The 16,185-nt window shown below is 56.7% G+C and overlaps 1 protein-coding gene across 1 annotated transcript in view; it reads left to right on the top strand.

Moving 5' to 3' along the window:
- GRIN2D (glutamate ionotropic receptor NMDA type subunit 2D) overlaps positions 1-16,185 on the top strand; it is a 37,269-nt gene that overhangs the window by 2,543 nt on the left and 18,541 nt on the right. Inside the window, exons 3-10 of the mRNA XM_032388944.1 lie at positions 2,213-2,703; positions 6,552-7,171; positions 11,148-11,262; positions 11,594-11,805; positions 12,082-12,250; positions 12,729-12,882; positions 15,032-15,157; positions 15,329-15,558. Of these exons, the coding sequence (XP_032244835.1) occupies positions 2,239-2,703; positions 6,552-7,171; positions 11,148-11,262; positions 11,594-11,805; positions 12,082-12,250; positions 12,729-12,882; positions 15,032-15,157; positions 15,329-15,558 (2,091 nt within the window). The 5' untranslated portion in view covers positions 2,213-2,238. The remainder of the gene's footprint in view (positions 1-2,212; positions 2,704-6,551; positions 7,172-11,147; positions 11,263-11,593; positions 11,806-12,081; positions 12,251-12,728; positions 12,883-15,031; positions 15,158-15,328; positions 15,559-16,185) is intronic.

The raw sequence follows: 16,185 nt of genomic DNA, 5'->3' as shown, positions 1-16,185 counted from the left end.
CTCTTGGGCCCCATGGGAATGGATCTGGGGACTGAGACTTATGAGGTGGAGATTGGGGGCCTGGGCAATGTAATCCCTGAGGGCATAGGTTCTGGGAATTGGGCCTCCAGAGTCTCCCAGCGGCTGGGGATGCCACTACTCAGACCCTGGAGGGGTGGGAGACTGCCCTTCCCACGAGAGGACTGGGCATCCAGCTTCCTAAGAAGGGTGGGGCTGGCGCGGCGGAGACTAAAGTCTAGGAATGGCCTCCTGCTTCTCAAGCCTCAAAGTGGGGAGGGGGCAGAAGTCAGCAGCCCCTGGGCCCTGGAGTCCAGGGCGGAAGCTGCTATGGGCCTCAGCAGGGAGTAGGACCCTGGGGTCCCCAAGGACGGAGGCCAAGCAGGGGTGGGTCTGAGAGAGGCAGAGGAGGGTCTGAGGGATGCAAAGCCACTGGGAAGGGAGGAGTGAGTGAGTGTTAACCCCACAGGGGCCAGGCCACAGCTGTGGGTTATTTTGGGGTGGGGGGGGCTATTCTGAGCGCTGATTGAGCCAGCTGCTTGGGGAAGGGCAGAGGAGAGGAGGGGCCAGGGGAGCCAAGATTTGGGAGGGACTAGGATTTGGGCACACTAGGAGTCCCCACCCCCATCCCTGGGGAGACAGTGGCCCAGGATCCCTGGGAAGGCAGGTGTGTGTTGCAGGGAGGGGAGCAAGGCCTCTAGGCAGGGGAAGGGGTGTGGGCCTTCCCCCCACCCTGGTTATTTGTGGGGTAGAGGAGGCCTCCGCTACCATGGCAACCGGACAGAAGCCTGATTGACAGCCAAGAGAGAACTCTTCCCCATCTGGACCTTCACCCCTTTAGGAAGCCCCTAGGGCAGGCTCTAATCTCTCTCTGGGAACCAGGAGTCCAGGCCCCCAGTACCCTCCTCCTTCAGACCCAGGAGCCAGGAGTCTGGGCTCCCAGCCCGACCACCCCAGGCAGCTAGTATTCAACAGGGGACACAGGAAGAGATGCTGTATTTCCTCTAATTTACTAAATTGCTCTGGGCTGGGAGCCAGGGACCCCTGCCCCCCGGCTCTCCACAGCTGTGCCCCCCAACCCTGCAACCCAGCCTGGGCCGTGACTCTCTTTCTAGCTCTCATTGAGAATGGGGGGGGATAGGGACAGAGTAAGGGGACAAAAACAGGTTGGGGGTTGTGGTCAAGGTGGGAGGTAAGGTCCTGGGGGTGTTTTCTCTCCTCGGGATGCCCCACTCATTTCTTTTTCTCTCTTCTTTCTCTCCCCCCACACACCTGACCCCTTTTCCCTTTCTCATTTTTTTCCCTCACTTTTTCTTCCTTTTATTTTTGATCCCGCCTGCCACCCGCCTCCCTTTCATGTCTGTGCCGGGCACCTCCCTGGTGGGGGTCTTGATCTTTGCCTTGGTTCGCTATTTCTGTCTTCCTATGTTTTCTGTCTGCTCTGCCTGCCTCCTCCCTCAATCTGTTCTGCCTGTTTCTCCGTCTCTTGTGTGTCCATGTCTCTTGGTGGCCGTGGGGTCCGTCTTCATCTTTCTGGGCTTCTTTCCGTCTTCCTATCTCTGTCCAACTTTCTCGTCTCTCTTATCTCTCCCGCCTTCCTTGTCTTTCTCTGCATCTCTCCCTGCCTCTCTATCATTCCCTCCCTATTTCTGTCACTCGGTCTTCTCTCTCTCTGCCTTCTTCCTCTCCCTGTCTCTGTCACTCTGAGCCTCTCCATCCTCGTCTCTGTTTCTCCTTCCATCTCTCTCCTTATTCCCGTCCATGTCTCTCTCCGACCATCTCTCTGTGGCTGTGTTCATCTCTCTTGCCATCTCCCCCTTTCTCTCTCGGCTCCTGTTCTGACCCCGTCTCTGCGGGTCTGTTACCCATTCCTGCCTTGTCTCTCTCTTTTCCCGATCTCTGCATCTTCTCTGTCCCCATTACCCACCTCCACTTTCCCTGTCTCTGTGTCTCTCCCTTTGCCTCGCTCTCTCTGTCTCTGTCTCTCCCTTTGCCTGTGTGTCTCTCTGTGGCTCCCTGTCTCTATATCGCAACCTTTCCCTCTCCTCCCTATCTCTGAGTCTCTCCCTCCCTGTATCTCCTCCTGTCCGTGTCTCTCTATATCTTGTCCCCCGTCTCTGTCTCCCCATCTCTGGGTCTTCCTCTCCTTTGTGTCCCTCTCCGCTCCCGGGGTCTCCCCGGCTCTGTGCGCCCGCTCTCCCGTGTCCCGTGTCAGAGGCCGCCCGGAGGGGCCCGCAGGCGATGCGCGGCGCCGGTGGCCCCCGCGGCCCTCGGGGCCCCGCTAAGATGCTGCTGCTGCTGGCGCTGGCCTGCGCCAGCCCGTTCCCGGAGGAGGCGCCGGGACCGGGCGGGGCCGCCGGGCCCGGCGGGGGCCCCGGCGGGGCGCGGCCGCTCAACGTGGCGCTCGTGTTCTCGGGGCCCGCGTACACGACCGAGGCGGCGCGCCTGGGCCCGGCCGTGGCGGCGGCCGTGCGCAGCCCGGGCCTGGACGTGCGACCGGTGGCGCTGGTGCTCAACGGCTCGGACCCGCGCAGCCTGGTGCTGCAGCTCTGCGACCTGCTGTCGGGGCTGCGCGTGCACGGCGTCGTGTTCGAGGACGACTCGCGCGCGCCCGCCGTCGCGCCCATCCTCGACTTCCTGTCGGCGCAGACCTCGCTGCCCATCGTGGCCGTGCACGGCGGCGCCGCGCTCGTGCTCACGCCCAAGGTGCGCGCGACCTGCGGGGGGCGGGGCCGGCCGCGGGGGGGGCGGGGCCAAGCCTGAGGGTCCGCATCTGGGACGGAGTGGGGCCGGAAGGTAGGGTCGGGGCTAGGTGAGGGGCGGGGCTGACTTGGGGGGCGTGGCCTAGAGGCTGAGCGGAGCCTGGGGGCCTGCCTGGGGACTGACCTAGGAGCAGGGTGAGAGAGAGGCCAGTCATGGTCAGAGTATGCGGAGGGTTGAGGGTCTGCGGGAGGAGGGAGTCAGGGGAGGGAATGGAATCTGGAGAAGTAGCGGGGAAGGGCAGCGAGGGGCGGGGACTGGGAACAAAAAGGGACCCGCCAGAGGTGGCCTGCTCTGAGGGTGGAGTGGGATCTGGGGATCAGCAAGGGAGGAGTCAGTTGGAAAGGAATGGGGTTTAGGAAGGGGTGAGGTCTGGTGAGGAGCCAGGAGCCAGGAAGGCAGGGAGAGGGCCAAGAAAGAGGGTACGCGGAGGTCAGGGTACTGAGGGACAGGGAGGGTTTCGGCCAGCTGAGCAAGGGCTCTAGAAGTCTAGGTAGGAGGACGGAGCCTTCTGGTGAAAGGAAGAGTGGCAGAAGGGGAGGGGTCGTAGATGGACTAGGGAAGGGCAGAACCATGCAGCCAGGAAGTGGGGCGAGGGCAGTCAGGGAAGGGGAGAGCTAGCTGGTGAGGTGGTGCAGAGGGAGGTCAGGAAGACGGCAGGGCCTACGCTCTGGACTAAAGGGGCGGGGTCTAAAGTGGGAAACAGCCCCGGGAGTGGGGTTTGGGCAGAGGCATGCCCCAGTTGTAAGGCGTGGAAAGCGAGAATCTGGAGGGTGGGCCTGGGAGGATGAAGGCCCACCAGAAAGGCAGGCCCAGCCAATGAGAAGTCAAACCCAGGAGCCTGCAGGAGAGAGGGGGCAAGAGGCTGGAGCCGGCTGTGGCCTGGAAAGAGGCCTGCCGCCCGAGGGCACCAGCTGGAGTGGACTTCTGGTAGAAAAGGAAAGAATTGGACCAAGCCTGGTGTACGCGCTGAGAAGGAGAAGGGACAGGCTAGGAGGAGGTGCCTGGGAAGGGGCATGGCCTGTTTAGGGGTGGAGCCAGTGTAACCGAGGTGGTACTAGGGCCGATGGGGCCATCTGAGTGGGTGAAGCCCAAGTCCCCACCTGTTCCCTGCTGTGAGGGCCGGTGGCTTCGGGTGCTTCGTGACTAGGTCACAGTTACATCCTGGGACTCGTAGTTCTCTGCTGTCCAGAGCATTCTGGGAAGGGCCTCTGGCCAACTTTCTTCTTTTAGACAGGAGTTGTCCAGAGATATGCAAGCCGATCACTTTCGAGGTGGACTTATTACTCCGTGGCTGCCGCCTTTGTGGCCTACTGAGAGATGTGATTCCTCTTGCCTCCATTGCTGCTGAGAAGTGTGGGCCACTGTTTATTGTCACCTGGGAACTGTGGCCCGCTTAGTGTACACTCGTTGCCTTTTGGGAAATGTAGTCCCTATACTCTCTGGATGGAAGAAAGAGGGGTCCTCACAGGGCCATGGTGCCTCCATGGAATGCTGGGAAAGTGGTCCCCTCAGCATATCTCCACTTGCCAAGGATGAGTTCCTCTCGGGATTCTCATTGCATGCTAGGAGACCTCATCCGCTCAGGACAACTGCCCTATCTCCTACACACATAACCACAGGCACACACCTAGGAAGAAAGTCCATTTCCTCTTCTCACTGAGGGCTGACTCCATGCCGGGTCTGTTTTAGGTTCCGTGGAATACAGTTGTGAAAAGGAAAAAAAAAAAAAAAGACAGGATCTCTGCTCTTAATGGAGCCTGCATTCTAATGGGGAGACAGAAAGCAAATAACAGATCGTGAAATCTGTCCTGGAGGAAGGGTAGGATGGCAGTCAGGAGAGGCCTCCCCGAGGAGGTGGCAACTGAGCTGGACTGGAGGAATGGGGAGTGGTAGGTCCAGCATGGAGGAGCTAGGGGAGAGTGTCCCTGCGAGAGGCAACAGCAAAGGGCCAAGCCCTTGAAGCTGGAAGGAACTTGATGTGTTTGAGGAAGAACAGAGAGGTGGGGGTGGTGGGAGATGAGGTCAGAGAGGCAACGAGGGCCGGTTCATGCAGGACCTGTGGGCCAAAGTGAGGACTTTGGCTTTGACTCTAATGTAGAAGTATTGGAAGGTTTTCAACCAAGAAGGGATGTGATCCAATTAATATTTTGAAAAGATGAATTTGGCTGCTGATGGAGAATGGACTGGAAGATGCAAAAATGTTAGCAGAGAGGGGTCAGGAAGCTGTTACACTTGTCTAAGCAAGACAGTGGTCAATGAGGGTTGTGATGGGGCAGTAGTGAGGAATGGGGTTATGTTTTGTTTTGTTTTGTTTTTTTTTAAGTTTTTTTTTTTTTTAATTTATTTATTAGAGAGCGAGCGAGAGAGAAACAGCATGAGAGGGGAGAGGGTCAGAGGGAGAAGCAGGCTCCCTGCTGAGCAGGGAGCCCGATGTGGGACTCGATCCCGGGACTCCGGGATCATGACCCGAGCCGAAGGCAGTCGCTTAACCAACTGAGCCACCCAGGCGCCCCGGAATGGGGTTATGTTTTGAACAGAGAGCCGAGAAGACTAGAAGATGGCCTGGATTGGGGGTGAGGGAAAGAGAGGGAAAGGATGATTTAGACTTGGGAGCCGAGCAGCTGGGTGAATAAGGAAAGGAAGACGGGGAAGAGGTTTGAGGCTGGGTTGGGGGGGGGGTAGATGGAGAATTCTGTTTTTGACATGCTAATTTTGAGATGCCTCTTGGAAATCCAAGAGGAGATGTTGAGTAGAAAGGGGGATAGGTCTGTCCAGTCCTGGAGAGGAGCCATTAACATATTCAGTGCAGGGCAATAGAACTTTCTGCAATGAGGAAGATGGTCTATATCTGCTCTGTCCAGTATGATGGCCACTAGCCACGTGTGGCTCTTGAGCACTGGACATGTTGTTAGTGCAGCCCGGGAACTAAATGTTATTTAATTTTAATTAATTTAAATGGGTGGCTACTGGCTACCATATTGGATGGCACAGAAGACAGTATTTAAACACATGGGTCTAGATGAGAGCACCAAGGAGGGAGGACAGAGAAGAGAACACTAGAGCACTTCTGTGTTTAAAATTCTGACAGAAGGAGAAGTCAGGGAGGCAGGAGGAAGACCAGAGAAGGGCAAATCCACTCAGCAAAGCTGCTTCCTGCTGGGAGAGACGGTATCTTCGGCACCCTCGTTGCATGCTGGGAAATGTAGTCCCTCCCAGTGGATGCTGGGGACTGTAGTTCCCTCCCTGGATGCTGTGTGTGTTCTAGGGTAATGTTAGCTGCTATAACAGATAAACCCCCACATCTCAGTGGCTCAACCCAATAGAAGGTTGTTTCTCACTCATATAAAATCCAAACAGGTGTTCCTGACAAGAGGTGGTTCTCCTCCAAGTGACGACTCAGGGACTCAGTCTCCTCCCTCTTATGGCTCTGTAATCCCCTAGGACTTCGGAGTTCTCTTCTGGGGCCTCTGCATCTGTTCTCAGACAGGGAAGAGAGTAAGGTGCATGGGGGAGAGCTTTTCCGGATGAGTCTAGAACTCAGCCACATGGCAAAACCTAACCCAGACCTAGCTCTGTGCACCAGCAGGGAAAGGAGAGGGGTTTGGTGAACAGCTAGTCAGTTGCCATATTGAGAGCTGTGACATACTGGTGGCCACTGGGACCTGGGATGCCCTCATCAGTTGCTGGGAGATGAGATCTGTCTTGACCACTGGGAACTGAAGGCCCCTACTGGTTGCTGGGAGCTGTGGTCTCCACATCCAGAGGCTTGACATCCTCCTCCTCCCCCGCAGGAGAAGGGCTCCACCTTCCTGCAGCTGGGCTCCTCCACAGAGCAGCAGCTCCAGGTCATCTTTGAGGTGCTGGAGGAGTACGACTGGACATCCTTTGTAGCGGTGACCACGCGTGCCCCCGGCCACCGGGCCTTCCTGTCCTACATCGAGGTGCTGACTGATGGCAGCATGGTGGGCTGGGAGCACCGCGGGGCACTGACGCTGGACCCTGGAGCAGGCGAGGCCGTGCTGGGTGCCCAGCTCCGCAGCGTCAGCGCGCAGATCCGCCTGCTCTTCTGTGCCCGGGAAGAAGCCGAGCCCGTGTTCCGGGCAGCTGAGGAGGCTGGCCTCACGGGGCCTGGCTACGTCTGGTTCATGGTGGGACCCCAGCTGGCTGGAGGCGGAGGCTCAGGCGCCCCTGGAGAGCCCCCTCTTCTGCCAGGAGGCGCCCCACTGCCTGCCGGGCTGTTTGCAGTGCGCTCGGCTGGCTGGCGGGATGACCTGGCCCGGCGTGTGGCCGCTGGTGTGGCCGTCGTGGCCAGAGGTGCCCAGGCTCTGCTGCGTGACTATGGCTTCCTGCCCGAGCTCGGCCATGACTGCCGTGCCCAGAACCGCACCCACAGAGGGGAGAGTCTGCATAGGTGAGTGGGGTTGGTGTAGGAGGGCTGTGGGAAGGCTCCAGAGCCTGACTGCCTGGGGTACTCACTGACTGAGCAGCCTCAAATGGGTCACGTCCCCTCTCAGAGCCTCAGTGTACTTTTCTGTAAAATGGATATACTTGGGTCTCCTGCCTGGGGTTAAATCAGGTAATTGGGAAAAAGCACCCAAGACACAGTGAGTGTGTTACGATATTTCCTGATTTTAAGACGAATTTTTTCCCACAGTTTAATGTCTTAGAAATCAAGATATACTGTACGATTGATGGCTTATCATGGTTTAATCGGCAGCACTTTTTTCTTTCTTTGTGGTGCATAAAACTAGAGATACACCCTATACTCGATGGCACCTCAGGTATGATGAAATTCCCTAAAGTATAAGCTGAATTTCAGTAACAAAATGACCCAGTAATTCAGCGGCCAGAACGAGATAGAAGTTGTTCTTCCTCACTTAACAATCTGGAAATGAGGGCCCCCTGGCTGACTCAGTCTGTGGAGCGTGCAACTCTCCAACTCGGGGTTGTGAGTTCGTATCCCACGTGGGGGTGTAGAGATCACTTTTTTTAAAAAAAGATTTTATTTATGTATTAGAGGGAGAGAGAGAGCACAAGCGGGGCGGGGGGGGGGGGGGCAGGCAGAGGGAGAAGCAGGCTCCCCACCAAGCAAGGAGCCCGCTGCGGAGCTCGATCCCAGGACTCTGGGATCATGACCTGAGCCGAATGCAGACGCTTAACCGACTGAGCCACCCAGGGCGCCTCCAGATCACTTAAAAAGAAAATCTTCAAGGGGCGCCTGGGTGGCTCAGTTGGTTAAGCGACTGCCTTCGGCTCAGGACATGATCCTGGAGTCCCGGGATCGAGTCCCACATCAGGCTCCCTGCTCAGCAGGGAGTCTGCTTCTCCCTCTGACCCTCCTCCCTCTCATGCTGTCTGTCTCTCATTGTCTCTCTCGCAAATAAATAAAATCTTAAAAAAAAAAAAAATTAAAAAAAAATATTTTAAAAAAAAGAAAATCTTCAAAAAAAAAAAAAAAATCCAGAAATGAGTCTTCAGGAGGCTCTGTTGCTCCACGTGATCAGTCAGGGACCCAGGACCCTCCCACCTCGTTGCTCCGCCACCTTTGCGCGGTCGGTCGGAGCGGGGTCGGCCGCACGTCTGAGGAAGCGGGAGAGAGAGAAAGTGGGGAGCAAGCAATTTGCTTCGGGGCAGGTGAGACAGCGGGGATGGCGTGGGGCGTGGGGCGGCCAGGGCTGCCTTATTGGATGTTTACAGGCGCGTCGCGTGCAAATTGGTTAGACGTCGATTCTGATTGGCTAGCGCTTGCGCTGTACCGATTGTTAAGAGTCTGAAGGTCTCACCTGCATGGGGCCTGGGCTAGCGGCACTGAGGACTGGGAAGTGCGGATTCCAGGTGTGTGCCCGGCTTACGCTCAGGGCTTTTAGAAGAGAACAGGGTTTGGTGGGAAACAGCATCGCCACCGTAGGAAGCGTTGGCAGTAAGAAATTGATGAGTTTGGGGACGGAACCGTGGAGGGAGAGGCCTTTAAGCCCGAAATGAGGACGAGCTGAGCTTAAACAGGTGACCGGTGGAGAAGAAAAGCGAGGGGAGGAGAATTGAGAATCGGTGACTTGGGGGACAGGATCTGGGGACAAGAGGGTGAGAAAAAGCATCCCTCGTTCATAAATACTTACTGAGCGCCCGCTAGGAACTAGGACTCATGCTGGGCGCTGGGAACACGGAGATGAATAAGACCGTGGACTTCTCTTAAAAGAACACAGGGTCCTGTAGGGGTGGCAGACAGGGACAGGATAATGACAACACAGTGTGATGCTGGCAATCATGGAGGTGGCCCCGGGCATTGTGGGAGCACCAGCAGGAGTACTGTCTGCTCCAGGATGTTTCTGGTTGCCCGAAGCAGAGTCTCATTCAAGTTTCCTAAGGGAAAAGGGGGTTTATTGGGAAGATAAACACGCACAGAAACCCAGACGCCGGGAATTGAGGCCAAGCCTGGGGACCAGCTACTCTTTCATCTCTTTTTGATTGTCTCCCTCTTACTCTCCCCACCCCCGTCTCTGTCCTGCCATTCCGAGTCTGTTCAATTCTTCTCTTAGCACTCACTCTTTACCAGAATTTCTGCTCTCTGCTGATATTCATAATTTCATCCCATCCTGTCTTCCACCCATCCCCACCACCCCCAATTCTCACAGCCAACGTCTTCCCAAAAGACGAATTTCACTGGCCCCAATCAGCCTTCCAAACTAGGCTACTCAGTCACGGGTCAGCCTACGGGGTCAGGGAGGTCTCCAAGAGGAGGAGACATCGGAGCTGAGACCTGACGGATGAATGGCTCATTCATTCATTTATTGAATGAGTCTTTATGAGAGTCTGCTATGTGCCAAGCACTGCTTTGGGCACAAGGGTACATGGTGTTGAACAAGGTCCCTGCTCTCATAGAGCCGACAGTCTCATAGGGGAGACAAACAGTGAACAAACAAGATAAAGAAGAAGAAATACCAGCAGGTGATCAAAACAGGTAGAATGTGATAAGAAATGCCCAGGGTGTTAGGTTAGGTGAGGTCGTCTGGAAAGGTCTTTCGGAGTAGGTGAAATTTGGAGGTGAGAAAAAAAAATGGGCAAAGAAAAAGAGCCAACTGTTCGAAGATCTGAATGAGGAGAAGGGAGGGGGGACAGCAGGTGCAGAGTCGCTCGCTCGGGCTGGAATTGCCTATTTGGGAGCCTGAAACAAAGCCACTGTGACTGGAGCTTAGTGAGCAAGGCGGGGGGACAGGGTATTATGGAGAAGCAAGCGAGGCCCGTGTAGGCCCAAGCTCATGTAGGGCATTTTGGCCAGGCTAAGGGGTTTGGATTTGATTCTAAGAGCGGTTAGGAGTTCTCCAAAAATAGTGAGTATTCCAGGCAGGGGGAACAGCATCGTGCAAAGGCCCAGAGGGGAGAAAAACTCAGGCAGGTTGGGACCACAACAGCTCAGAGGGGATGAAGGTAGGAGAATTGGGATTGGGGGTGATGAGGCTGGGGGTGGGGGTAGATGGGGCCAGGCCACAAGGGCCTCAAATACCAAGTTGAGAGGCTGGACTTTGTTCTGGAGCACTGGGGAGCCATGGGTGGGTTGTGAGCAGGAAAGGAGTGGAGTCAGTTTTGCATACAGAAAGACGCCTCTGAGGTGGAGTGTGGAACAGACTGGAAGAGAGAAAATGGAGGTTGGGGACCAGGCAAGAGGCTGGGGCTGGGGTCCAGGGGGTCTGTGGAGATGGAGAGGAGGGATGACATGGAGAGATCCTGGGGGCAGGAAGGTGGCACTTGCGGATGGTGGCGGGGCGGGGGGGAGTGAGGAGGTGAGGATCGCAATTGAGTGTCCAGTGCAGTGACCGGGGCCTGGGGACAGGCATTCATGGTACATGTACCATTGCATCGTGAAGATTATCTGGGAGTCCAGAGACCTTCTGGGGCTTTTCCCAGAGGAAGGGACACTTGAGCTGAATCTTGAAGACATAAGAATCAATCAGGGTGAGAAGGGACAGAAAAGCATTTTCCAGGCAGAAAGCACAGCACCTACAATGGTCAAGAAATAGGAAACCGTGTGATACGTTTCGGGGACACTTTGCATTCAGTGTTGGTGGGGTACAGAAAGGGCTTGGGGTGGAAGGAGTTTGAGGGGAGGAAGAGATCAGAGATGGGGCTGCACAGGCAGATGGGGCCAGAACATATAGGGTCTCTAAGAGGACCTCAAACTCAAGCTGAGGGTCCACGACCCTGTTCAGGAGGTGCTGGGTAGCGAGCAGAGATGGCTGAACAAAGAAGAGGAATATTTGGGTGTTCAGGATCTTGGGGGAGAGATTCCAGCTAGGGGCCGGGGCTGGTCAGTAGAAAGGGGATTATCTCTGCCTTCAGCCACTTAGGTCCAGTCCAGGTACCCACATGTCCCCTCCCTTCTTCCTGGGCAGGTACTTCATGAATATTACCTGGGATAACCGGGATTATTCCTTCAATGAGGATGGCTTCTTGGTGAACCCCTCTCTGGTGGTCATCTCCCTCACCAGAGATAGGACTTGGGAGGTGGTGAGTCCCAGCCCCAACCTCAGGCACAGGAGAGGGCCTGGAGTCCCAGGTACTGAGGGAGAGGGTGTGGGGACCCAGACACCTAGGTCCTGACAGAGATGAGGACTCTGGCCTCTGAGGGAGGAAGGAGCCCGGGCTTCTAGGTCCTGGGAGAAATAAGTGGGAGCCCAGACCCGTGGGTTCTAAGGGGAGGGGGAAAATGGGGCCTAGACTCCTGGATCTAAGGGAGAAGGAGCTGGGAGCCCGGGGTTCTGAGGAAGGAGGGCCACAATGGCCAGGACATCCTGCAAAGTCCCCGCCCCGGAGCCTGAATCCCCTTCTCTTGGCCAAGGTGGGCAGCTGGGAGCAGCAGACTCTCCGCCTAAAGTACCCGCTGTGGTCCCGCTACGGCCGCTTCCTGCAGCCAGTGGATGACACGCAGCACCTCACTGTGGCCACGCTGGAGGAGAGGCCCTTTGTCATTGTGGAGCCCGCCGACCCCATCAGCGGCACTTGCATCCGAGACTCCGTGCCTTGCCGGAGCCAGCTCAACCGCACCCACAGGTGACAGCCGCGGCTCCAGGAGTTCCGGCTTCCAAACCCCCTGAAGCCTAGCAGTCCTGGCCCCCGGCCCCTCCTTCCTTGGAACTCAGAACCCACAGAGCCCTCCAGTTTAGTCACCTTGGACAAGTCACGGAACTCCTTTGAGCCTCAGTTTCCCCAGAAAGCGCTAACCATAGTTTTAGCTGCTTCTTGTCTCTCCCTCCATACCCTCATCTCATGGGAGAGTCTGAAGTGGGGGGGGTCCCCAGCATCCCCAAGCCTGCTCGCTCCCCGCAGCCCTCCTCCGGACGCCCCCCGCCCGGAAAAGCGGTGCTGCAAGGGCTTCTGCATCGACATTCTGAAGCGGCTGGCGCAGACCATCGGCTTCAGCTACGACCTCTACCTGGTCACCAACGGCAAGCACGGGAAGAAGATCGACGGCGTCTGGAACGGCATGATCGGCGAGGTGGGGCGACCCCGGATGGGAGGAGGCGGGCTGGGGCGGGGCCACGGCGCCGGAGCTCTCGGGCTGGAGGGGCGTGGCCAAAAGGAGATGAAGCCCGGGCTTTGAGGGGGCGGGGCCACCCCAAGACCTGCCTTGGCTGAGGGGCGGGGCCACAAGGAGGGACCTGTGGAGTGGAGGGGGCGGGGCCAGGAGGGTGGCCCTCCTAAACGAAGGGGGCGGGGCCGAGAGAACGGAGCCCAAATCCAGAGAGCTTGTTCTGGGAGCATGACCGGGCCCGGGGCGACCTCTTCCAACCCCTGCTCCCCGACTCTCACCTCCTCCTTTCCTGCCCGACTCTGCGTCCCCCTCCGCCACCCCGCCACCCTCCTAGCCTCTCTCTCACCCTGTCACTGGTCTCCTGGGGTAGGTCTTGCCCACCATCCTCCTCTATGCGCTTGAGCCAGCCAGGTTCCTTCACCCCCTCTCGCCCTCACCCCAGGTGTTCTACCAGCGCGCGGACATGGCCATCGGCTCCCTCACCATCAACGAGGAGCGGTCCGAGATCGTGGACTTTTCTGTGCCCTTCGTGGAGACAGGCATCAGCGTCATGGTGGCGCGCAGCAACGGCACCGTGTCCCCCTCAGCCTTCCTCGGTGAGCCCGGGCCCCCGGGACGGCAACACTGGGGCAGCTGTGTGCCCACTTCCCATCCTGGCATTGCCTGTCCCCGCGGTGTGACTGGTGAGGTGGCATCACTTCTGACCTTAGGTTTCCCAATCTGTAAAATGGGAGAAGCCATTTTACCATGAGGCCAAGGAAACTGAGCTTCAGGAACCTTCTCTCGCACATTCTCTTCAAGGCCCTGTACCTTGTATTCTTGTATTCATAATTTTGTGTTCTTTTTTTCTTAAAGACAACCCTCCACATTGTATAAGCCTCAGGCCCCACAAACCCCAAGTCTTCCCCTATATATGAGATGAGGAAAAGAGATTAGCATGGTAGTGGAACATGGTAAGTGCTCCACTCACTTCTCAGTGTTTACTGAGCACCTATCATGTGCCAGGCTCTGGGCCCCGCACACAAGCCCCTGTCCTCTAAGAGCTCTTGGCCTTGTGGAGAAGACAGAAAATAATCTCTTAAGGCGATACGTGGACAAGATCATTTCAGGTGGTGATGAATAGTATGAGAAATTAAGCTAGGGTGGGAGGTGGAGAGGAATGGGATTGGTGCTGCCAGGAGAGGGCAGGAAGGCCCCTTTGGAGATTGGGCCTGAGAACCATTCCAGGCAGAGGGAACAGCAAGGGCAAAGACCCCAAGGCAGGAATGTGTGTGGAGTATTTGGGAAAATGGCTGGAAGTCTGTGTGGCTGGAGGGGGCAGTGAGTGATCATGAGGGTGTGAGAAACAAGGGCTGAGAGAGAATTGGGGGGTGGGGACATGGGGGGGGGGGGGTGCGGGGCCTTGGTGGCTCTGGTAGGAAAGTTGGGTTTTACTCTTATGGCAGTGGCCAAGGTTTTAGCTGGAGATGGTGGGGGAGGGGATATATGATCAGATCTAGGCTTTTAAAAATATCCCACCGGAGACAGTGGGGGCAGGAGGCCCATGAGAAGGCAGAGGTCCGTGCAGAGAGGAGGTGGGTGTGGGATAGGAGATGGGTGTGGGATAGGGAGATGGGTGTGGGATAGGAAGGGTGAGGCGAGTAACCAGGGTTGGGGGTGTGGTTAGGAAGCTGGCCCCCATTGGGTTGGTGGCCGTGAGCTGGATCGGGTAGGGATCTCACTGAACTTGGTGACAAGAGAAGGAAAAGTGCACATCAGGCCAAGGGCAGCCGTTCACGTCAGTTCCCTCTTGCTCTCTGAAGTCTGGGCAAAGCTCCTGGGAGTGGGAGGCTGGGAGAAGGGACATCTCTTCCTTTGCGTTTGGTTTCTGTATATTTCGCTGAGAGCATCTCTGTGGCACCAAGGTCTCTGCAGGGCACCCTGAGATGTGCCACATGGGGCCCCTGCCTTCAGCAGGGAAGTGACAAGGTCATATTTATGCCCACCACGTTGCCCAGCAGAGGCAACAGGACTGTCCCCAGATGCCGCAGTGACAGTCTGGGGCGGTGACCCTGCTGTGACCGCTTGCGCTTGGCCCAGGGAGGGGCAGATCACCTGGTAGGAATCTCAAGGAAGTGGTGATTTGGGTTTATTGTCAGTGAACTCCCAGCGGCAGTGTGAGGAGGAGACACATGGATGCGAGCGTGTCTGGTCGATGGGTCAGAGTGGTGCCCCTGGCAGGGGAGCGGTGGAGACAAGGCAGAGAGGGTGAGGCTCACTCTGAAACTGTCAGTTGGCCTGTTAAAGCAGTGCGTTCTTGAGAAAGTGATCAGGCCAGGGAGGGGGGGGGACAGGCTGTGGCTGGTGAGGGGGAGGGCGGGAAGGAGGGGGCGAGGCTACAAATGGGGGCGTGGGCTGTGACTGGATGGAAGGTGGGGCTCCCAGGATGGGGAGCCTGGGCGTCAGTGCTGGCCTCATTGTGGAACATGGTGAGCTGCCAGGGGGGAGACTTGGGTCTGGGGCTCAGGGAAACATTTAGGATATATCTGGTGACTGAAACCACAGAAATGGTTGAGTTGGCTCTCTTTGAGAGAGACTGTCTCCCAGGGGTCTGGGTGGGCAATGAGGCTGTCCCCGCGCTGGGGAGCCTGGGAAGGGGACAGAGTAGGACAAGGCCCAGGCTGCGATTGCACCTTGGTCACGTGTCTGTGGTCCCCGCACTCCTTTGCTTGGCTGAGCCATGACCCCCTACCCCCTCGCCCCCAGAGCCCTACAGCCCTGCCGTGTGGGTGATGATGTTCGTCATGTGCCTCACTGTGGTCGCCGTCACCGTTTTCATCTTCGAGTACCTCAGTCCCGTCGGCTACAACCGCAGCTTGGCCACGGGCAAGCGTGAGTCCCCTTCCTCCATCACCTCAGAGCACCCGGACCACAGATAGAACTACATTTTCCAACGGCCCCTGGGGTAGAGGCATTGGGGGCTGCTGGGAATCGTAGTTCTTTCTGCTCCCTCATGGAGTAGAAGGGATTTGGGGTCCATATCCCCCTCCTGGCCCCCTGCAGGGCCTGGCGGCTCAACCTTCACCATTGGGAAATCCATCTGGCTGCTCTGGGCCCTGGTGTTCAATAACTCGGTGCCCGTGGAGAACCCCCGGGGGACCACCAGCAAAATCATGGTGCTGGTGTGGGCCTTCTTCGCCGTCATCTTCCTCGCCAGCTACACAGCCAACCTGGCCGCCTTCATGATCCAGGAGGAGTACGTGGACACCGTGTCTGGGCTCAGCGATCGAAAGGTGTGTGTGTTCGGGGAGACGGGGAGCTGGCTGGGGCTGGAGGTCAGGCCAGAATTTGGCACATGGGAGGTCAGAAGAGAATTCCAAAATGGTAGAATAGAATGTTCTGGAAGAGAAAGGTTATGTTTCACAATGAACTGTTTAAATATTCCCAGGAGAAGAGAGTGACCCCAAACGTCCTGGGGGGGGGGGCAGTATTGCCAAATGGGATATCCCATTTGGGATAGTGCTTCTCTCAAAGTGGGATGAAGGGCTAATCTCTGAACTTCCTCCAATGGAGATCAATGCTTTTGTAAAATACGATAGAAATGAATTATGAGAAGAGAAACATAAAATTGAAAACCAAGACATGCGCAATTCAAACCCAAATTTTTATGTGGTTTCAACAGACATAAAAATTATTCTGTCAGATTGCTCTAAATGCACAGCGCCTGGGGCACCTGGGTGGCTCAGGTGGTTAAGCGGCTGCCTTCGGCTCAGATCATGATCCCAGGGTCCTGGGATCGAGCCCCACGTCGGGCTCCCTGCTCAGTGGAGAGTCTGCTTCTCCCTCTCCCTCTGCCTGCCTCTCTGCCTATTCGTGCTCTCTCTCTCTCTGTCAAATAAATAAATAAAATCTTAAAAAAT

The sequence above is a fragment of the Phoca vitulina genome, unplaced genomic scaffold (assembly GCF_004348235.1).
Source record: "Phoca vitulina isolate PV1807 unplaced genomic scaffold, GSC_HSeal_1.0 scaffold52, whole genome shotgun sequence".
NCBI lineage: Eukaryota > Metazoa > Chordata > Mammalia > Carnivora > Phocidae > Phoca > Phoca vitulina.
Note: the sequence above shows the minus strand (reverse complement) of the source record. Positions and strands in the feature narration are given on the sequence as shown.